Source organism: Dermochelys coriacea, chromosome 5 (assembly GCF_009764565.3).
Source record: "Dermochelys coriacea isolate rDerCor1 chromosome 5, rDerCor1.pri.v4, whole genome shotgun sequence".
Classification (NCBI taxonomy): Eukaryota; Metazoa; Chordata; order Testudines; family Dermochelyidae; genus Dermochelys; species Dermochelys coriacea.
In genome coordinates this window covers 103,815,649-103,839,116 of record NC_050072.1, presented here as the reverse complement: position 1 = coordinate 103,839,116, position 23,468 = coordinate 103,815,649, and the positions used below count along the sequence as shown (strand labels likewise).

At 40.4% G+C, this 23,468-nt stretch overlaps 1 protein-coding gene across 2 annotated transcripts in view; it reads left to right on the top strand.

The window, feature by feature from the left end:
• The window catches only part of GLIS3 (GLIS family zinc finger 3), a 259,987-nt gene that overhangs the window by 5,754 nt on the left and 230,765 nt on the right, over positions 1–23,468 (top strand). For both annotated transcript variants that reach the window (XM_038401161.2, XM_038401160.2), the window contains one exon: positions 6,628–7,107. In XM_038401161.2, the coding sequence (XP_038257089.1) occupies positions 6,723–7,107 (385 nt within the window). In that variant the 5' untranslated portion in view covers positions 6,628–6,722. The remainder of the gene's footprint in view (positions 1–6,627; positions 7,108–23,468) is intronic.

Here is a 23,468-nt window from a genome sequence, read left to right as displayed (position 1 = left end):
TGGGAGGAAGGATAAACCCGAGAATGGACTTTACCCATTTTTAAATGTTACTTTCAAACTATAAACAAAATAAAATACTCATGTTTATATCACATATCTGATGTTGTTATAGTTTAAAGCAAAATCTGTCCAATAAATTAATACAATCTCAGGACAGTTTTAATTTTATTGGTAATATTTTTGTGTTTCTAAATTCTGAACTGGTAAGTCTAGTTGTTTGAAGATATTACATTTAATACATTTGTATTTACATGTTTCAGTTATAATTTGTATTCCATGATTTCTTTGATGCAGTATACTTACATTTTTCATGATTAATATGGTCAGAAGGATTTTTTTTTTCAACCATGTTGGGGGTGGTTATGGATCTGATTCAACAGTCAGTTACTATTCAGCAAAACGTTTAAGCATGCACTTAACTTTCAGCATGTGCTTAAGTCCCATTGATTTATAGTTAAGCACATGTTTTAGTGCTTTGGTTAGTAGGGACGGTCTTAAGCACACACTTAAATGCTCTTCTGAACTGGTCCCTGTGTGAATAATAGATATGACTGAATCATCGTGAAATGATAAAAATCAGTGGCATATTATAATACTTGGCTATAATATATCTGGATGAACAGACTAAACTGTATATAAAAGATTCCATAGCATCTAGTCAGATAATATTTCTAAGTGGTAAAGACCATAGAGTAGAATGCATCTGGATATAAATCTGAAGCCACACACAAATAATAGCAGGGTTATGCAATCCATAGAAATGTAGGCCTAAAAGGGACCTTGAAAAGTCATCAAGTCCAGCCTCCTGTACTGAGTCAGGACCAAGTAAATCTAGATCATCCCTGATGGGTGTTTGCTCAACCTGTTCTTAAAAACCTCCAGTGACAGGGATACCACACCTTTGCTTGGAAGCCTAGTCCAGAGCTTGACAACATTTATAGTTAGAAAGTTTTTCCTAATATCTAAGCTAATTCTCCCTTGCTGCCGATTAAACCCATTCCTTCTTGTCCTACCGTCACTGGATGTGGAGAACAATGACTCACTCTCCTCTTTTCAATATTTGAAGACAGTTATGAGTTTTTTCAAGACTAAACACGCCCAGTTTTTTTATCTTTTCCTCAGAGGCTTCCTGATCAGAAGAGGGATATTGTACGCACAATGTTGAGGGAGATTAAAGAGCAATTAAGGCATTATCTATTTGGTTAATGGAACCAAAATAGCAATATCTGTTGTACTTTACATCCTTAGTTATTTAAGGTTTAAGTCTCTGTGTGGACACTCTCTCTCTGTCTCTTATTTTTGTATAACAGTGCTTTTATCGCAATATAACTTAAGTCGTTTCCTTATCAGTTTAACAAAATCAATGTAAAGACACTGAAATAAGAAAGTGTGCACATAGACTTATGACTGATATAGCTTCATTGATTTAATTTGCCATGTACACAAGCACTAAATGTAATAAAACTAGCAAAGGATGACTTCAACTACTACAGTTATAAATTGGTCATATGTCACAATGGGGCAAGATTTAGAGAAGCAATTTCTCAGCTGCATAAATGGTGGCTTCTTGGAACACTGATTTGAGTGCACACAAGGGTCCTTCTCCAAGTTAGCCTGAAGTGATACACAAGAGTTGGTCTAAGATGTAACACTTGTTGACTGATTATGTAATACTGACCCCAATAAAATTAATTTCACCATTGCTGAGAGAGAAGTCATAACAAAATGTAGGCCAGTGGATTTACCAATGAGGAAGGGAATTTAAAAATACCCTACAGTAAAAAGTACAGAAATTAAAATCCTTATGTTTGGCATGGAGGCTACAAAATTATATATAAACAGTCACAGAAGTCATGTACACCATTAACCAAAAAAGGAAATAGGATGGGCTGGAGGAAAAAACAAACAACAACAACAAACCCCCCACCAGGGCTAAATGGCATAGTTCAGGAGATTATTTAAACCAAACAGGTATTCTGCAGAAAACAGAAATCCAGCCCCAGGGGAAGCCAATAGAATGCAGCATAAACTATGCCAGGTAAAGTGTAAGATGGAAATGAGGGTGAAGAGGGAATTTAAAGAGCAAATAGCCAAAGACATTAAAACATTCTCAAAGTATATCAAAATCAGGAAATGTATGAGAGAATCAGTGGGTCTGCTAGGCTAGCTGGGAGTAAAGGGGAGAAATGGTACTAGCCTGGGACTTGGGAGAACCATCTTCAGTTTTCTGCTCTGCCAAATATTTCCTCTGTAACCTTGGGCAAATCAGTTAATCTTTCTGTGCGTCAGTTCCCCATGTGTCAAATGTGAATAATAGCACTTTCCTATTTCACAAGGATGTTGTGAGGATACATACATTAAAGATTGTGAGGCAGTCAGATACTATAGTTGTGGGGAGCAGGCAAGTACCTGTAACAGAAATATGGGGAAATTAAGGAAGAAATTGCAGAGAAGCAAAATGACTTATCTGCAATTGCCTTCTCCACAGAGGATATTGGGGACTTCTGCAGGTGCTGTAAATTTGCTGCAGTTCAAAATATAACTTATGTATATGTATGAAAAAGGAAACAGAGGCAGAGATGGTGAAAAGTAAATTAGATTTTTTTAAATTGGCTTATTTTTGAAAATTTAAGGTGTTTTTAGTAGCACACATAATTATATTTTAAAATATATACTTATTTTGACAGTGTCCCTTTAATATTGTTGACTAATGAGTGTGTTTTCTTCCATGCACATAAATCTCAATCAGTACTAAAATAAGTTACACATGACTATCAAAAGAAGAACATCAGCTTAAGTATAATTGAAATTAATGGATTATATTGGTACAATGATTAGCTTGAAATCCAGTGATGTATAGTAAATTTTTTCTGTAAGTGTGAAAAACAGTAACAGATGATAAAAGTACAACAAAAACAAATCCGAGTATTGCAGTTTATTGTAGCATACAATATTACTCTGATTTCCTTGTTATTTTTTCTATATTAAAAACACATGGAATATATTGCCCTGGATTTGACAGAGCCTTTTAGGTGTGTGTATATATATTGTGTAGAAATATTCTTCCATCAATTAATCTAAATACACTGTTGCTAAACAAAACTAATAAACCTGTCATGTATAATCTCCTCTTTATTATGTTTGCACTTTTCTAATGTAGTTAAAAATTATAGACAAGAATAATTTTGACTTGCTGCTGATTTATACTGCTGTTGTGTATAGCCTTGCCAACAGCATGACAGTTTTTTGTTTATAAGTTCTTTTCTAAAGAGCCAGTCACCTGTGTTAGGGCAAAGTACATTCTGCTTACTAAAATGAACCTTGGGAATCTAAGAACATTCAGCTCTGTCTGTCCTTGGTTGAGTTGCAAAATGTGATTTATGCTGCAGCCATGCATGAAAATAAATGATATTGCTTTTAACCAATATGTTTTCTAATTTACATTCTTGTAATATAAAAAATAACAATGAAAAATAAGGGAATAGGATTAGATTGGACCCTTTGTTATCAAATAACAAACTGAAATATGTGTGTGCATGTGTGTATATATGTGTGTCTAACTGATATATATTAAACGTTATATATATAAAATACACACATGCACACAAACGCATGTGCACACACACACACACTTGATCTTCATGGAGCTGAGCACAAGGATCCCAATTCACCAAAGAAATTAAGTGTATGCTTTTTTTGAGTAGATCAGAGCCATAGTGCTTAGATCTTGTAGGATTGAAGTTCTTAACTCTAAGCATGTGAGTAGAGTAATCAGTGATGGCTCTCTGGGTACCTGGCACTGAGAGTCACCTTGTTACCCCTGTCTCCAGCACGAGGGAGTCTTGATAGTGGTAACTGATGTTAGCTCCCTGACATCACCAGCCTTTCAGCTATTCAAACACTCTTCTGTGGGCTATGCCACCCCTGTCTCTGTCTCGCAGGTTAACGAGATGCACCCAAGTCCCTTTGAAGTGTTCCCTGTGATATCTAGCTCCTGACACTGGCTCCTCACAGAAACCCCAGAACCTCTGCCCCAAAGGAGCAATATGCCCCAGTTTACTGGTCAGACTTTAAATCACCACTCCTGTATAACACACCTCACTTATGAGCACTTATAATAAAACAAAAATAGCTTTATTTTACAAAGAGTAGAGATACAGAGTGGTAGAAACAAATGGTTACAATACAAAACAAAATCCTAAAACGCGAACCTGGGTCTATCCTTACTAATAGTTACATTTCCTACCTAATAAAGTAGTTTTCTCTTCAAAGTTCAGTCTGTTGCAGAGATGGTTGACTTTACAGGAAACAAGATCCAAACGTTCATGAAAACACCCTTTCTCCACAAGATATTTCCTCAGTGAATGAATACCGAGTGTCTCTCCCCACTCTGTGATATACTGAAACAGTCTTTTGTCTCTGGCAGATCCCCTATCTATTGAAACATTCCTTTTTTTTTTAAACACTTCTTGCTGGTTTTGATTGTTTCCAGTTGTCTCTGATGCCTTTCCATTGGTAGTCTTGGGATGGAGTAAGGCTAGACAATTAGTCTTGCATTACACCACCAGCTAACCAAAGAGTGGTGGCAACTCCATTCTGCCTGAATGGGTCATCACCAAAAAAATATTATTCCATGATGACTAGAATTATAACATTCAAAAACCAGTCGGAAAACACTTCAATCTCTCTGGTCACTCGATTACAGACCTGAGGGTGGCTATCCTTCAACAAAAAAACTTCAAAAACAGACTCCAATGAGAGACTGCTGAATTGGAATTAATTTGCAAACTGGATACAATTAACTTAGGCTTGAATAGAGACTGGGAATGGATGAGTCATTACACAAAGTAAAACTATTTCCCCATGTTATTTCTCCCCCCCACCCTACCCCCCACTGTTCCTCAGATGTTCTTGTTAACTGCTGGAAATAGCCTACCTTGCTTGTCAATATGAAAGGTTTTCCTCCTTTCCCCCCGCCCCCGCTGCTGGTGATGGCTCATCTTAAGTGATCACTCTCCTTATAGTGTGTATGATAAAACCCATTGTTTCATGTTCTCTGTGTGTGTATATAAATCTCCCCTCTGTATTTTCCACCAAATGCATCCGATAAAGTGAGCTATAGCTCACGAAAGCTTATGCTCAAATAAATTTGTTAGTCTCTAAGGTGCCACAAGTACTCCTTTTCTTTTTGCGAATACAGACTAACACGGCTGCTACTCTGAAACTTGTCAATTTTTACTCCAAGACCATAAAGCATATTTTTAATATAGTTACATTATTCCTTAAATATTACCTGTACATACATCTTGCAATGATAATGAGTCTTCACAAGTTATGAGTTTTCTGTAGATACTTCACTTTATGGATAAATACCCTGAAAGTCATGTGTTTGGTATAGTGAGTTTGTCAGGTATGAGATGAGAGTTGTTTGCAAAAAAAGGGGGCCCTTTGCAAAGTATCCTCTGTGTCACATAGTCCTATGGACTTCAATAATGAACCATCTGGCCCAGTGTCCTTTGATTTCAGTGGGGCTACTCATGTGTTTAAGTGTTTTGCTGGATCAAGGCCAAGGTTCTTAGTTGTTTGCAAGATAGAATCCTGTGTGTCTGGATGAATATAAACGTGTGTAATTTGAGCCTCAGTTTTGTGTGTGAAAACTGCAATTGTGCAAAACAGTTAGCTAGGTATCTAAGTCCTTAATCAGCAGAACACTTAAGCATATTCTTAAATTTAAACATCTGAATCTGGTTGTTAAAATTAAGCATGCGCTTAAGTGTTTTGCTGAACTGGGACCCAAATTATCCCATTTGTGTGATATCTTTAACCACCTGATTTGCATCCACAAATGCTGCTTCTGTTCACAGATCTGTTGGTGTGTGTGTATATGTGAATATTCATAAAAATGTAAGTGGAAAAATACTCTCGGAAAAATTTGGGCTTGCACAATTAAAAGGCTGCCTTTGAAAATTTGGCCCTATGCTTTATTAGGACATTAAAACAATCTGAATCTATAAGATTTACATCTTGATCCACCTTTGCAATGATTGCAATTATTTTTTATGAAATTAGTACAGTAGAGAACTCTTACAGTATTTTTTTCTAGTGAGTCCCATGCTGTGTAGTAAAGAAAAAACCCTCTGCAATCCGTTCTGCTGTATTTCTGATGTTTAGAATGTCAGCTGGCATCTCTTTAATGTCTTGTACGTGTCTGAATATTGCTTGGCTGCTGTGTTTTTGGTTTTCAGCACCTTTTTAATCAACAAACTAAAGAGGTAGCAGAATGGGATAGTGGTGCTCATCCTGGTGTTGACTTTCACTCAGCCCCTGCTTTTCACTCCAAGCTGACTTCTTTGACTTACTCAGCATTCATTCCCTTTCATGGCTAGTTTATCTAGTATGAAGACAGCTGACCCGATTGTAAACTTCTGCTTTTGAAGGGGCAGGCTTTTTTATTACAATTCTGAGTCATCATTTAGCTTTTTCATTTCTCTTTGATTGCCTGTATATTGCTCACACTTTGCTGATAATAATCAATATTTTTTCATATAGTTAAATATTGTGAACAGCCCTGTCATCATATATTATTTACTACAATGTAAAATATTTTTATTTATGTATTTTTAACAGGCTTAATCACTATGGATAACATACTGACCTTGGCCTGATGTCATTGATACCTGTGGATTTGTATAACACATTTTGATTATTGCAACTACTTGACAATGAATGGGAGGTCATGCAGTATGAACCACCAGACCTCGGGTACTCCCCATGGTCCCGGGATGATCAATGGACAGCAAATTCCGCCTATAAGAGTTCATGCAGGAACACCTTGCCCATCTTCAAATAGCAGCACCCCAAGGCCAGCTATTGGAAACTTGTCTACCAGCCTCCATTTAAAGATGCCCCTTGGAGGAGGAGTAGCTCCTCAGAGCAACATCACTGAAAGTACCATCCACCTCCCTGCTTTAAGTCCCAGGAGACAAGTGGTTACAAATGGGAAGCCTTTATTCCAAGTCCCACAGCCTCCAGGGCTGCCAGCACCACAGTCTTTAAAACCAAAGCAGCAGGAGTTTGGGAACACCTTCTGCCCAAGCACAATTAAAGGTAGGAGCGATTTTTCTAATTATGACCCTTCCTTTGCTGCTATCTCATTCTTAACAGTATTGGCCAAAAATTTAAATAGTTCATAGTTTGATTATTACCACAGGATTTGCAATATCTAGTGATTGCCCAGAATTGTTGTATGGTGCAGGTGGTAATTTTATTTGCTTTTGTAGCAAAGTTGTGCAAGTGCTACAGGAAAAATTCTATAGTGGATGTAAGAGCACAGCCTCCTATGAATGACTAACAACTGCTCATTGATGGAAGCAACAATGTTGTCGATATTTTTGAAGTGAGTGTACTACACAGTATGTAAAACTCTTTAGATACTTTGAAGGGCTACTGGCCGCTGAGCACCCTTCAACCATGACTTACTGATTGGGAACCATTTTATGCGTCATCCTAACTATTGATGCAAACCTCACAAGGTGTGGAGTTCAGTTCTATTTGGATAGGCATTTGCTATTTCAGAGGCTTATCTGAACTACATGAAGCTCTTGAGCCTGCAAAACAAGGCTTGAACTGGGGGATTTGTTTCAGGCTGGAAATAGTGAGCACCATTTTTAGGTATTTTGGCACCTCCCCTTCCTGTCCTGGAAGTGCAGAGAATTCCAGATTGAATGAAAGAAAAAAGTTACACTTTTCCAAACATCAGGAAAAGTTTTTGGGTTGAGAGGGGGTGGGGTGGGGTGGGGTATTCTATTTATTCCAAGTGGGTTGCTTCAGCTGTCTCTTGCTTTTCACAACTTTACTCTAAGTATGTGGCTGCAGTATTTGAGGCGTTTCTTGACTATAATGAATATGCCATGTCTACGTCTGCTCATAACAGGCATATTGGGCATACTGGATTTTTTGGAAAACTTTACCTGTTCTTTTACAATAAGGGATAAAGTGGGTTGAAAAGTCAGGATCTTTTCTTTGGCATGGAAGGAAAAGCAGAAAATATTGGGCTACCCAGGTATGTGAATTGCTTTTAGTAAAGTTATATAGGAATTGGTGCTGAAGTCAAGAAAAGAAAATGGTAACAATCTACATTAAAAGATGTTTGCTCAAGATGCTAGTAGTTCTATAAAGGATACATTTCTATTTTGTAACTATGTTGAAAAAGTTCAAAAGGAAATGTTGTTCAAAATGGTATTTACCTTCTGTCCTATTAAGAGTAATGTTTTGTAATGCATTTGTGTATGGTAAGAATCCATAACATACAGGTTTCTTTTTTCTTATTCTCTGGATAAGAAAGGCAAGTCTGAACAGGCACTATTGTATGTCTCTTACTTTAGTTAAGTATTACCTTACTTCATTTGTGGCACTGATTGCATAATATGGCTACAAGTACAGCATTAAAGCATCTAATAAAGAAAATATTGGACATCATGGGATTTTTCAGTACATAAAATATTACAAAATAGACAGAATTTATTGTTAGTTATGTGTGTATTTAACAGCACTTTGTGAACAATCAGTTTCACTTTCTTTTTTTAAATCTACCCAGGCTCTGCAAAAGGATATTCACTAATAACAGCATCAGCAAAGCTGAAAGTGACACTTAAGAGGCAGCAGGCAGAATAGGCTGAGAGAAAAGGGATTAGGGCACCAGGGAAGAGAAGTGGGTCTGCGCCTGTTTGGTATTGCTTTGAGGCCTGCCTAAAAGGCCCTTTGAAATATCAACAGGGAGTAGAAAAGTCTTATAATTAAAATAAATAATAATTACCAAAACTCCAGGATATATTATTTAAAGGGAGTTCTCTCAGGAAAGTAAATTTTAAAAATGTACCGTTTTCACATAATCAAGTTGACCTCATCCCTTTAAAGTGTAGTTATGCTCAGAAAAATGACTCGGTATAAATGGCATGCCATTACGTAACATATCTACTCCCTATGTCTCTTTCAGTTGATTGCTGTTTACTTTTCTGGCAAAAATAAATATTTTCTATATTTTTACTCCTCTTATCCCTACATTTACATAGTCAACAGTTACGTGAAAATAAACTGGATGTTGTTCTGGCCTGTACATCAGCTGCAGAATTGTTAACTAAGTTGCAGAGTCTTTGTGAATGGTAATAATGCAAGAACCAAAAATAAACAAGCGTGACTTTTATATCCAATGGTGAGATTGTAACACTGGAACTTAGAAAAAAACTTGTCTGTTTGGAAATGTCATAAAGTTGATCTTGAAATCATTGTGTGACCATAATCATGAAACCCACAATGCATTTTTAGAGTTACTTCTCAGCATATAACCATACTGCAAGATTAGCCAATAATTGGCAATGGAATGCTGTGCTCTCTATTTGAGGAGGAATTACCTCAACAGCAAACCATAACATAGTAGGATTTTCAGGGTAAAATCTCAGTAGAAAACTTATATTTGGGAATAGGGAGACTATTTTTATGCTTCAGTTCTGCCTCTTATGTTTTGTGTTAATTTCACATTCTGCATGTAAACTCCTGTCTAGAAACCTCTGTATCAGAAATATAATTAATGCCCTTACATCTACTCTGTAACCTTCTTGGAGAAGGAGCTATTTTTATTCTATTGGTAAAGCATCATATTTGCCTATGGCACTGTTTGTGGATGTTCAAAATGCTGCTGCAAAGATCATTTTCCTGGAACATCTCTATGTCCATCTCACCCCCTTCCTTGCAGCCCTCCACGGGCTGCCTCTTCTCCATTGCAACAAGCACAAACTACTTGTCTGCACTTTTGAGGTCTATAGCCCCAACCCACCTATTGTCTCTTAGTATTGAGATGTTAACTGTCATCTTCATTCCACTAATGATGCTAGTCTTGACTGCCCGTTTTTATAATATTCTTACAAGCACCTCCATGCTTTCACCCATGCTTCCCTTAATGAATGGGAGGAGCTCATTGTAAATACTGAAAAAGACACTTCATTATCCTCCTTCAAATCCCTCCTTAAAACTATGCTTTTCAGTGATGCCTCCAAAAATCTTGATAATGGTTAGGCAGCTGATTTGCTGTGACCACTATTGTCATGCTGACCGGTATCAACTCATTGGGCATGGCTACACTTGCAGATGTAGAGTGCTTTGAGTTAAACCTGCCTTCGGAGAGTGCAATAGGGAAAGCACTGCAGTCTGTCCACACTGACAGCTGCAAGCACACTGGCGTGGCCACATTTGCGGCACTTGCAGAGGCATTGGGAGTGGTGCATTATGGGCAGCTATCCCACAGAGCACCTCTACCCATTCTGGTGCTGTGGCTTCTGGGAAGAGGGTGGGGGGGCGGGGCATTCTGGGTCCTGTCCCAACATCCCGTGATGCATCGGTTCGCATCCCAGCAATCCCTGTGCTTCCGTCCAGATTTGGTGCCATTTTTCAACGTTTCTTGTACTGAGCACTCTGTCTTCCTTTTCGGTCTGTGGGAATGGAGCCCGAACTGCTGAGGAGTATGCTGACGAGTCTCGCCAGCACATCATGTTTGGCAGTCAAGTTATTCCTTATGATCCAAAGTGACAGTGAGGGCTCCGACGATGATATCGACTCGAGTAAAGCATATGACATGAGTTTGCTTGTGGCATTCACAGACATGCTCACCACCATGGAACGCCGCTTTTGGGCTCGGGAAACGAGCACTGAGTGGTGGGATCACATCGTCACGCAAGTCTGGGATGATGAGCAGTGGCTGCAGAACTTTCGGATGAGAAAAGCCACTTTCATGGGACTGTGTGAGGAGCTCACCCCCACCCTGCGGCACAAGGACACGAGATTGAGAGCTGCCTTGATGGTGGAGAAGCACGTGGCTATTGCAATCTGGAAGCTGGTAGCTCAAGACAGCTACCAATCGGTCGCTAACCAGTTTGGAGTGGGAAAGTCGACCATTGGAATCATGTTGATGCAAGTTTGCAGGGCCATTAATCGCATCCTGCTCAGAAGAACCGTGACTCTGGGTAAGGTGCATGACATTGTGGATGGCTTTGCACAAATGGGTTTTCCTAACTGCGGAGGGGCGATAGATGGCATGCTTGTTCCAATTCTGGCACCAGCCCACCTAGCCTCCGAGTACATTAATCGGAAGGGGTATTTTTCTATGGTTCTCCAGGCACTTGTGGTTCACCATGGGTGTTTCATTGACATGAACGCAGGCTGGCCGAGAAAGGTGCATAATGCACGCATCTTTCGGAACACTGGCCTGTTCAGGAAGCTGCAAGTTGGGACATTTTTCCCAGACCAGAAGATCACTGTAGGGGAAATCAAAATGTCCATTGTGATCCTTCGAGACCCCGCTTACCCTTTAATGCCAAGACTTAGGAAACCCTACACAGGGAGCCTTGACAGCAGCCAGGAGCAGTTCGCCAACAGGCTGAGTCAGTGCAGAATGACTGTAGAGTGTGCTTTGGCCATTTAAAGGGCCGCTGGTGCTCTCTGTATGAACCTGGACCTGGTGGATGACAGCATCCCCATGGTTATATCCGTGTGCTGTACCCTCCATAATATTTGTGAAGGGAAGGGTGAATGATTCACTCAGGCATGGAACTTGGAGGTTCAACACCTGGAGGCTGAATTTGAACAGCCAGAGAGCAGGGCTATTAGAGGGGCCCAGTGCGGGGCTGCAAGGATTAGGGATGCCTTGAGGGAGCAATTTGAGGCTGAAAGCCACCAGTAATTTCTGGTGCCCTGCACGGGAGTGAAGTGCAGTGGTTCCAATGTTAGTAGGAATCTGTGTTTGCTACACTGACTTGCAGTGCCTGTTGCTTTCCTGGGCTAAGGTATCTTTTACTTTATGCAATAATGTTTTCAAAGCCAAAAAATTAATTTATTGAAAAAAACCACAACTGCTTGGGAAACAGAAAGGGCAAGGGGGTGGGGTGGGGAATGGTACAATCAGAGATTTGTGTATGTCCTGTTATCATACTCAGCCTTCCTGTCTGGAGTGCTGTGCAATGAGTGCTGCACTTCAGGATGGCTATACTGCATGATGATGGGGATTGAGTGCATCTGCCTTGTACTAATAAATGGGTGATGTAGTCATGGCTAAGACTTTCAGCAGCTCTGAAAACCAAGAGTCACTCCCAGCTCACTAAAAGCAGCATTTAGGGCACAAACAGTGCTTCATTGTGGGACAAACAAGTAAAAGAACTAGTTGTACATTGCTGCTAGAAGGAGTTCAATTTCCATAAGTTCCATGCTTGGAACCTCCTGTTCTTGGAGTCCCACTGGGATTGCAGTCGTCAGAATGAGGTGGTACGTAAACCCTATTCTGGCCTGGTAAACGGACCTGTGTCTTTAAGGGGATAGTCTTATCTTTTCATGTTCCAAGCTACAATTCCACAAGTACTCAAACTCAACAATGCCTCAGTAAAATTATTGAGAAGATATGCAGGTGAGACAGAAATCTTCTTAATCATGAATTTGCGCATTGATGCACTCAGATATCACATGGTACAAAAAATAAAAATCGCTCTGAAAATGATGAGTATTTAAAGAAAAGGTCTATGACTTTGCAGTTTTTCCTGCAATGCCGGTGAAAACTTTGCCGATTACAAATTTAGGGCTGGATTTTCCAGTCCAGTCAGGCCAGCACAAAGTGGCCTTAAAGCAGCAAAAGGTGACTAATGGAGAATTCCCCCCAAGCAGGGAAGCTCTTTGCTGGCATACAGCTGATGGAGGTGGCTGTTCTGCTGCGCCACCAGCCACCCCTCCTATGCCCAGTTTCAGAGGAAAGGGGGGGTGCACAAGGGGCATGGCATGGGCAGGACCAGAAGGGGAGGGAGGGTGTCAGAGTGGTGTTCTAATCTATTACATCCAATCCTCTAGGGATCTTAGGCCAGTGGTATAAGTTTGAGCTGCCCTGTCCAGCAATACCTTGCACAAGTGCTGAGAATGTCTGAATCAGGGAGTTGCAACCAGGTTCTTGTGGCCACCACATTGAATGTAGTGGAGAATCAGTACTTTGGAATCAAATCTGGCCTTCAATCACACCAAAAAACTCTGTAGAAATCAATGTAGTTGAAGTACAGGGAGGTAACTGAAGCTGGAATCTGGCCTTTAGAGTGTGACTTTGGAAATATTTGAGGTACGTTATAAAAAATCATCCAAGTACACTTGTTAGTAAAATTACCAAACTGGAGCCATTTAAAAACAAACAAACAAAACCCTTCTCCAGTGCACATAGAACAAGTTGTGCTTTAATTTACACAGCCACATAATCTCCAGCAAAGGTCTCTTCCATCTCTAATTCCTGTGATTCCAACAAGTTCTAAGCTTGACGCATCTGACAGCTGTGGGTTTGATTTCTGTTGTAGTTTTGCTGAAAACTGTGTGCAATAAAGTGGGACGTGCTTGATATGAGATTATGAAGGGATTGTTTACATGAACGATTAGACCACGACAAGCTGGGATGCAAATCTTCCCCATACTAGCCTGCTGTGGTCTAACTGTCTCTGTTCTTTCTGCTGACACATGGTAACAGTTCATGAGGGTACTTTGATCTAGTCTGTCACAATTCAGAGCAACTGCATCTATATTTCCCCTCAGTGGTTCAGCAAGGGCAGCCATTCTCAGGCTTTTGGCTCCCCGGCTGTTGCCTTTCTTGTGTGCAGACCCTCTGTCTCCTCAGATTGGATTATCTCCAGGTTGAATGGTTCCCTGCCTTTACTGTGTTATTCCCAACAAAAGACAGGCTTCCTAAACAGGCTTGCTTTTTAGAGACTAATAAGAGGGATAATTAACAGTTATAAGTTATCACATGGCATTTCCTATACGAGCAGTACCGAGACAACATATTAAAAACAATGAAAGCATGTACACATGTGCTAATAAGCTTACCAGAGATCACCCCAACTTTAACTTGGGCTCTGGCAGATGATTAGTCATTCAAACCCCACCAAAGGGATCTCTTCTAAGGTCACAAGTTTATAGCTGATAGCTGAAGGAATTACATTAGCACTCAAAATTACATACAATCTGAAAATACTACATAAACAATTGCATTTTTAATACAATGGACCCCAAAGTTATTACATCTAATTCAGTAAGGTTTAACTTAATTCCATCAGGTTTATCCGGGATACTGTCAGTCTGTGACCAGCTCATAACACTCGAACGAACTGTTAATATGTGTCAGCAAAGTGCACGTGAACAATTAGACTGTGGCAGGCTGTTGTGGGGTAGATTTACACCCTAGTTTACTGCAGACTAATTGTTCATGCAGACAAGCCCCAAGACTCTTCCTCACTGTACAAAATAAAATTAAAAAAAAATTGTCAATCATGCCAAGGTTTTTGGACTAGCTGTGGAAAAAGGAGCGGCTCTCAAACTGTTAAGCTGTGTGAGAACTTGAGCTATAGATCACGAAAGCTTATGCTCAAATATATTTGTTAGTCTCTAAGGTGCCACAAGTACTCCTTTTCTTTTTTCTTTGTGTGAGAACTGTGAATTTGGTCAGCAAGGATCATTTGCCCCTAGTTGTCAACAAAGGCTTGTTTTATCAGGAACAATAACCACACAGGTTTGAGAGGAGTGTTATGTGCAAAAGCATTAATCAGTAAGCAGCTTGAGCCACATTCAAAATCTTTTACAGAGTTATTTTGCTCTTTAGTACTGTTGTTTTTATGTGTGTGTTGGCACAATCTGAAAAGAAGTTCATCAGTATGCTGTAGAGTTCCTTACACGGAAAGCTTAATGCTGTCTTACTTTTTTCCAGTTGTTCTCTTTAATCAGTTTTCAACAGTTTATAAGCCTGATTATTGACAATGTTTAAGCAGCAGTGAAGTGATTAAATGATACTGACCCTAGTTTGTATCCACATATTTCAGCAGACTTGACATTGTTAAAAAAACAAAACAAGACTTGATCACAAGGAGATCACAAATGGGGACTTCTGGCAATTGGCTGGGAGATGCATTTGAAGACAACAGAAAGAGGCCTGGGTGAATTCTTCAACCAGATTTGTTTTTTTGCCAAAAGAACACAATTTAGTGCATGAAACTCTCAGAGCTTAATTACAACAACCCATACAATAGTATTTGTATGGATTGGTAAAGATGCTGGAAAAAATATAGGGTGAGGGAAAAATTCACTCTGGGGCTTGGCATACTGCAGATAGAGGTATATTTTCCCTGATTTCCATTTAAGGTCTAGTAGGTACACTATTGTTGCAAGAGGTTCCTTTGGCAGACGATGTTTCAGAATGCAATTAGTTTTGCATTTGTCATGTTTCAAATGTAATTCAACTATTGAGCCTCCTTAAGCATAAAATATGTATTTAATGTGCAATTTTTCAAGTATACTGTCACACAATACCCAAGTGAATTCCAGGAGTCATTTATGAGGCGTCTAAAATGATCTCAAGCATGAACTTCTGGTTCTTTTTGTTGTTTTTTGTTTTAAATTAAACAAAATGTGAACAGACAAGGAAACTAGCAAACACACAGAGACACTCATCCAAAAGGCCCCAGGTAACTTACAGATGTCCTCAAGAGTATTAGGCCTTGTGCCCAAATGGATCTACTTTTATATTGAAACTCTAAAATCCCTCAAGAGTATTAGGCATAATTCCAGCACTTATCCATTCTATGTTAGAATTTAATTTAACTTCTGTTGTATTCAATCCCTCACCATTTTTTCCAGTGCTTTGTAGGTTATGGCAATTAGGGTTGGTTTTTTTAGATAAATCACATGTATCCCAAATAAAGCATAACAGAAAAGTCCAATCAAACAAAACACATATCTGCAAACTTCTGAGGCCAAATTCTCCTCTGCTACAGTAGTGCAACCCAACTGAAGGTAGAGGGTGTTGTTCAGCACTGTCCTATGCCACTTTGTGGTTCACCCTGTGGGCAGGTTACAGCAGTGAAAAGTACCTGAGGACTCTGATCTGCAGGAGGCCTGCAGCTGGCTAATGAGGCCCCAATGTTGGCATTACTGGCTATGGCGGAGGCATGAGCAGGCTGCAAGGGGGAATGATATGCTGATTCAACAAATTCTACAGGCAGCTCTCAGTGGTGGGGTTCCTAAAGAGTGCTGGTTGTAAATTAGCAATGCCCTCCCCATTATAATCTCTGGAGAATGATGACAATGCAGATGACAGCTGCTCTCTCTTGGGGCAGCAGCTCTCACTGGTGCAGGGATGTGGACGGGTATGTATGCATTTTACATCCCTCTACACTACAAAGGGTGACTCAAGCTCACTAGGTTTACACTAGTGTGACAGAGAGGAAAAATTGGCTCCTTAACTTTAAACATTTTTTAAAACCCAGATAAAAACACAAACAAAAACTAACAAACAAAATGCTCAACCAACTATTTATGTTGTTTCATTAGCCTTATTTGAGAATCTTCACATTAGCAAGTGATTTTCAGTTCTGCTTTTTCTCCAATAGGTGGCAACACCAATGTCTGTGTTCATACAGGAGGTACACATTTTAACTGTCCTTCCATTGGCTGAAATTTAGAACTGGTGTATCAGCAAATTCTTTAAATCATTATAATATCTACCTAGAAGGTAGCAAGGTCTAATGTAGAGGGCACCAGACAAGGACTCCAACAGGTGTCCTATTCCCTGCTCTGCTAGAGGCTTGCTGTGTAACCTGGGTAAGTAACTTAACATCTCTGTGCCTCAGTTTCCTCATTTATCAATTGGGGATAATATGACTCCTACACATTTTAAAAGCACTTTGAGATCTTTGGATGAAAAACATTGTATTAACACAAAGTATTAAGTACATTTCAGGGCTGCATTTTCACAGGAAAGGGAAATAGGTGCACATGCTACTCCTGAGGGCATCCTGTGGCAAATAATTAAAAAATTTGTGCCAAAAAAATAAAAATTCTGCACACAATATTTTAAAATTCTGCAAATTTTATTTGTCAAATAAATGTTGAGGCTCCAGCATGGCATTGGGGAACACAGGCCACTGGCTACACAGAGATGGGAGATCACTGTGCAGCTCCCTCCAGGACATGGACTCAGCGGTGAGGCTGCACCCAACCCTGACACAGCTCAAGGACCAGGCCTGCCCTAGAAACACCCCAGGGCCTTGCCCATCTGTGCCAGATGCACCAGATGTGGGCAGGCAGGCTCAGTAAGGCAGGATCCAAGTGTGGAGGGGCTTAGTTTGGGGGTATCTAGGTCTGGGTTGAGTGTTTTTTGTGGGGGGCAATGTGGGTGCAGGTGGCTCAGTGGGGGATCTCGGTGCACAGAGATCTGGATGCACAGGATCTTGTTGGGGAGGTTCTGGGTGCAACAGTAATGGGACTCGGGGGGGGCAGGTGAAGGTGGATGGGGCTCAGTAGGGGGGGTCTGGTTGTGGGGGGAATAGAGCTCAGCAGGGGGGTCTGGGTGTGGGGGGGTCTGCTTGTGGGGGGAATAGAGCTCAGCAGGGGGGTCTGGGTGTGGGGGAGTCAGTGTGGTTCCAGATACTGGGGAAGTGGGGCTTAGTGGGATGGGGATCCGGGTGCGGGTGGCTCATTAGGGTGGTCCAGGTGCAGAGGGAGTGGGGTCAGCAGGGAGGTTCTGAGCATGGGTGGTGAGGCTTGGTGGGAGGGTCTGGGTATAAGGGGGTCTGGATGCATGGGGGTTGGGCGAATGGGGGAGCAGCTCCCCTATATAGGGATCCCTCCCACTGCAGCTGAGGAGCGATGGATGCAGGAAGCAGGAGTGTGTGTGTGTGTGTGTGTAAGAAGAAAAGGAGTACTTGTGGCACCTTAGAGACTAACAAATTTATTTGAGCATAAGCTTTCGTGTAGCTCACGAAAGCTTATGCTCAAATAAATTTGTTAGTCTCTAAGGTGCCACAAGTACTCCTTTTCTTTTTGCGAATACAGACTAACACGGCTGCTACTCTGAAACCTGTGTGTGTAAGGAGACTTTGTAGATCTTCCTGCAGCTGGGGAAAAATCTGGGGGTGGGTCTGACCCAGCCCTGGATGTTGTGCAGGGGAAGAGGAAGTCCTGTCCTCCCTAACCCAGTGAGGACTAGCAGCTGAGCCCAGCACAGGGTAGGAGTCACTAGCCAGGTCTTCCCCAGTCCTGCCTCCTGCCCCACAGTGATTTACCTCTCGACAGGCTGCTCTATGCCCCTGAAACATACTGCTGGGAAGGGTCATGTGACCGCTCTTGTAGTTTCCCTTTGCTTCCCCATCAGAAAGTCATTTTTCTGCCGGGAAGCAAAGAAATCTGTGGGAGACACACATTCTGTGCATGTGCAGTGGCGCATAATTCCCCCAGGAGTAACATGCAAAAAATGCATAATTAGGCATGTGTGTATCCCAACTGAGTGTCCACTAGGCAATTTTGTGCACAGTTACCCAGCCATGTGTGCAAATGCAGGTTTTTGGAAGCCACTATTGTACACACTTGTATTGTGCCTTCCTTGGACAATTTCTGGTTATTTAGCTGTATTATACCATGTTCTTCACCATCGTATCTCAGTGCTTTATTTGGTCCTCATTGTCACCACCATGTTTGGAGAAGATAGAGGGAAGAAATCCCAGGTTTCCCAGCTATTGCCTTTGTTTCAGCTGCTCTTAATAGGAAGTAAAGAGGAGCCATTCCTGCTACAGCTGCTCTGTGCTTGGAGTACAAATATGGCCTTCCAGAGCTCTCATGTATGTGAAATCATTCAGATTGTAGCAGTGCAAATGAGAACAAAATTTGGTCCAAAAATGTGGGCAGTCCTGATAGACTAAGATGTACATTCTCTATTCAGTATATGCCCGCTCCTGCTCCAATTGAATTTGCTAGGGAGCCATGGACTTCAATGGGGTCAGGGTCAGGGTCTTGTGACTCATTTTTAAAACACCATGTTGAAATATTTGGGATTCTGTTTGGCTTGGATAATAACTGTCTTGTGAGATTTCTGGTGTGTCCTCGTTCTTAGTGCACTGGATAGTGCAAGCATGGCCTTTCTCATGGTATGTTAGCACTTACATTTCTGGACCATGTGGCTTTTACCCTCTCTAGGGGTTGCACCTAAAGTCCCATCCCAATATATGCCGTTTGGAGTTGTATATGCCATAACCTACAAAGCATCCTATTTTCAAAATGAACTAGAATGGTATGCTTTTCACTGCAATTATTACCTTTCTATGTTTTGTTTTAATGGGCAAGCTTTTTTTAAGCACGTAAAAAAAAAACACACACCTTCTCAGTGATAGTACAGATACCAGCAAGGCAGTGAGGTCTAGTGGATTGGCTACTGGGACCTGGTATGAAAATCTGGCCCCACTGAAGTCAATGACAAAACTCCCATTGACTTCAGTAATGCCAGGATTTCATCCTTGGTTGCCGTTGCTGGACTCCCTACTGACTTGCTATGTGCCCTTGAGAAAGTCGTTTTACCCCTTTGTGCCTCCACAAACACCCACCTCTGCCCCTGTGTTTTAAAGTCTTCTCAAAGAGAACCAAACCTGCTTCTGTTCTGAGTAGTTCTACATCACTGTAGAGAAAACTTCATCTGTTGACCATGGAACTAAATCTGTTTCTTACCCCTCATCACTTCCATAATCTGATTTTACTCAGTAACTGAAGAAAATATATAGGCTCTTTGGGACAGCATATCATTTACTAATGATGGTACAGTTCCTAGCACAATGGGCTTTGACTTCAGTTATGGCTCGTAGACTATAGTGTTATATAAATAATATGGTGATGGGTGTGATGCAAATGCATATAGTAAGTTAAATCAGAAGCTTATTTTATTTTGTACAATGAGCAAAAGTTTTACAACTGCTGTAAAAAATTAAGGTTTCAAATACAAAGTTATGTTCTGGTTAGTGTATTCGCTTAACTGTGCTGAAAAATGAATTGCAGAAGCAAAATGCATTTGATATATTTTATCTCCATTGCTATATTTGTTGGACAAAGAATGTTCTCAAGTTTTGACACTTCTATGTGCAAAATTGCTAGCATGTGATGAAACTGTGATATTTCTCTGTGATGGCAGTTTTAAGGCATCTAAGTTTTGATTCGCCCTTTCCCACCCCTGGACCATGGGCAAGACTGCTCCAGATGATGTCCTTGTTGCCCACTTTGCATTTGACCATATTTTACAGTGATATTGCAAATCCTCTTCTTTTCTTTACTGAAGTCCAGATATTCCTAAAGAGGACAAATGTGTGAGGCTATCATTTATTTACTCAATATGCAACATATATTGGTGCATACACTTGGAAAATTAGCCACTACATATGCATAGGCAATGATACACGGTGATCTGTACAATGAAATGGAGTGGAGTCAGGACATATACATGAAAGTTACACATTTTTCTTTGAGGAACTTGGAAAGCTTCAAAAATCTAATATGCAGCTCCAGTTTGTACTAACCCTTAAGTCCCATTCATCTAGGTCCACTGTGTTTTGTAAATCAATATGGAATTATGTGGAAAGATGAGCTACCATTTATTTTCTCCTCTTTGTTGTCAGGATAAAGACAGATTCACATAAAATCTACCTATTTACTTCTGCTTCTCATGCCACGATATAGCCCAGGACCTTCAAGACAGCAAACTTGCCTGGATAGCTGTTTTCCTAACAATAAAAGTTGTGAACACTGCTTCTTTTCCACTGATTTCATATCCGTGTCCTTGCCAGCAAAAAAAATCTCTGGTTCATTGTAAATTAACTTAATGCACAAAAATGCCAGGAGGAAGAGGTACAACGCGGGTGGGGTAATATCTTTTAATGGACAACTTCTGTTGGAGAGAGAGGCAAACTTTTGAGCTTATACAGAGCTCTTCTTCTATGTAAGCTCAAAAGTTTGTCTCTCTCACCAACAGATGTTGTCCATTAAAAGATATTACCCCACCCATCTTGTCTCTCTAGTAGCCTGGGACCAGCATGGCTATGACAACACTGTACAGGAGGAAGAGGTCTTTGTTTATCAAAATGTAAGTAAGAGTGTTATGACGCTCTCGTCCTCATCCTTTGTATCTGTTATAAACAACAGTGTATTTGAAGGAAAAGAGACAATGGCAGGAGTCCAGCTGGTGTGTGTGAAGATAGACACTTCTATGCTCACGTTCATAATAATCATTTGCAGTGCTTAGGGAAGACAGAACCATTGTATCTTACTGCTATTTGGTTAACTGACAGACATAACCCCCCCCCAACACTGCTATCTTCATTGCTTGTCTTATAGGCCCAAAAGATTGCACTGCAGGCTCAGATAAGATAAAATTTAGAGAGAAATATTCAAAATTCTGGTCATATGTTTCAATTATAAAAAATGCCCATGCACATAAGTAACAAGGTTGCATAAGCATACGGAAAGTACTTGAATGTGAAAGGATATTTATATACTGTCCGTATATGCTCTCTCAGTCAACTGTGTGCTTGTGCAACATATGCAATTAGCTTGTTTGTACATGCAAACAGCTGTGTGGCTGTGCATATACATTTTTTTTGTGGGTGAACCATAGACCTCAAGTTTTGAAAAATTCTCCTTTACTTTTTAGACCCAATCACGGGACAGATATGTAGGAAGGCACTCCCTATCTCCAAAATTATAGTGTAAAAAGATAGGACTTCATCATTAATGGAACCACTGAAAGAGTAAGGTATGACTCATTGTGACTAAGGATGATGGAACCCAGCTCATAGAGTACCCAATAACCAAACACACACCTGGGTAGCTGTTTGTTTAATTAATTGAACCACAACTAAGGAGTGTCACTAAAACAGTCAGGTACATTAGCTTTCTTTTAGACAAGTAGGTTAATCACATGTAATGTTTGTCAATTTCAAACATTTATAGTGTGCAGTGAATAGAAACCTATTGTGGTACTCTTGTTTATTTCCTTAAAGCTAAATGATACACATCCAAGAGAGAAAAATAATTTCTAAGAAACCCAATTAGTAATGCTTTTTCCAGTGTCCTAACTATCCAAATACTGGTTCTGCTTCAACACACATCCCAGTTCATAATGAAAGTTAAATGGAACAAATCCCAACACAGAATTGGGAAATTGCTCCTGTAAGAAATTTTTCTCTCTGATCATCTTGTCATAAAGACTTTCAAAAGTGCCTTTTTTTGTGAAAAGGCAGCAGTAGTAAAATTGACCAATATTCTGTTTCAGGCTATTAGTGTGTCAAATGGTTAGACAAAGCAGGGATGGATTTTCTGCAAATTCAGGAGAAAAGAGCCTTTAAACACTGATTTCCTCTATTGTGCTGTATCTGTTGGAGTGACCGATAGAAACTGAATTGGGATCTTTATCATAAGAAAAAGCTTTCACTTCCTCTAGCTAGAGTAGCAGTTCTTAGCAATTGGAAGTTTATGACCCAAATGCATGTTGTGTCATAAGGAGCCACACACACCAGCTCAGAGCTTCAAAATCCCAGGCGCACTACAATTCACTTAGAGGCCAGGGCAGGAGGCGGTAGGAGTATCTTGCTGCCTAGCCTCTCCTTCCTTGTTGCTGTGGTCGCTTTCTCTGCCCCTTCCCTTCCCCCCTCCACCTAACGCAGATGGGCTTATTATTCCCACCATTCCCATACTTTGAGGTGCTGTGGACTTGCCTTTTCTATGCCTCAGACCAGCATCTTCCAATTTCCAGATCCAAGTACTGTGCAACTCAGCAGTACACCCAGCTCACCATCAGCACCAGCTCCCTCCCCACACCTCTTTTGATCTAGATGCCACAAAATCGCTGAAAATTTTCCCTGCGACTCATACTATCACAGTGAATTACAAATGTCAATTAGAAATAAAGGCTGCAACATTCTAAATCAGTTCCACAAATACAAAGTTAAAATAATAAAACATACAGGCTTAAATTAGAAATATAGCATAATAAAATTCCCTGTTTTTTTGTCGAAGTCTCATGAACTTTTCATTTCCTCCCTGACATTTTTTCCTCATATTGAGACAATCAGGAAATGCATATTCTCCTTTTCTTCCTGATCCTAAAAGATATACTGCTGGGGCTAAATTCTGCTTTTGGAGGCAACCTCCTGGTTACAAGAATTGCACGACAGTAATTTTAAAAAGAAATTGGCCCCTGAATGGATTAAAACACTAAATGAACTAAAACTGATACATCCAGAGAGTCTAATGGATCACAGATTAATTTTTCCATTAATTTGAGTGGCTTTGCCTAGATTCAGGAAAGTGGAAGTAGGATTCTTCCATCGACCTAGCTACAGCTACAGTGGGGGGGGGGGGGTTAGGTCGACCTAACTGTGTCACGCAAGGTGGGAAACATAGTCCTGAATGGTATAGCTTGGTCGACCTAAGTTTTAGCTGTCGGCCTAAATTACCACTGATTTTACACTAGCAAGAAAGGAGCAACAATTCCATAGTGTAAACTACAACTTTGTTTATGCACAAGCTTGAGACAAAAGCCATATTTTCTTTTATATTTATTCTGTGTGGGAACAATGAATTTTTAAAATAGCTTT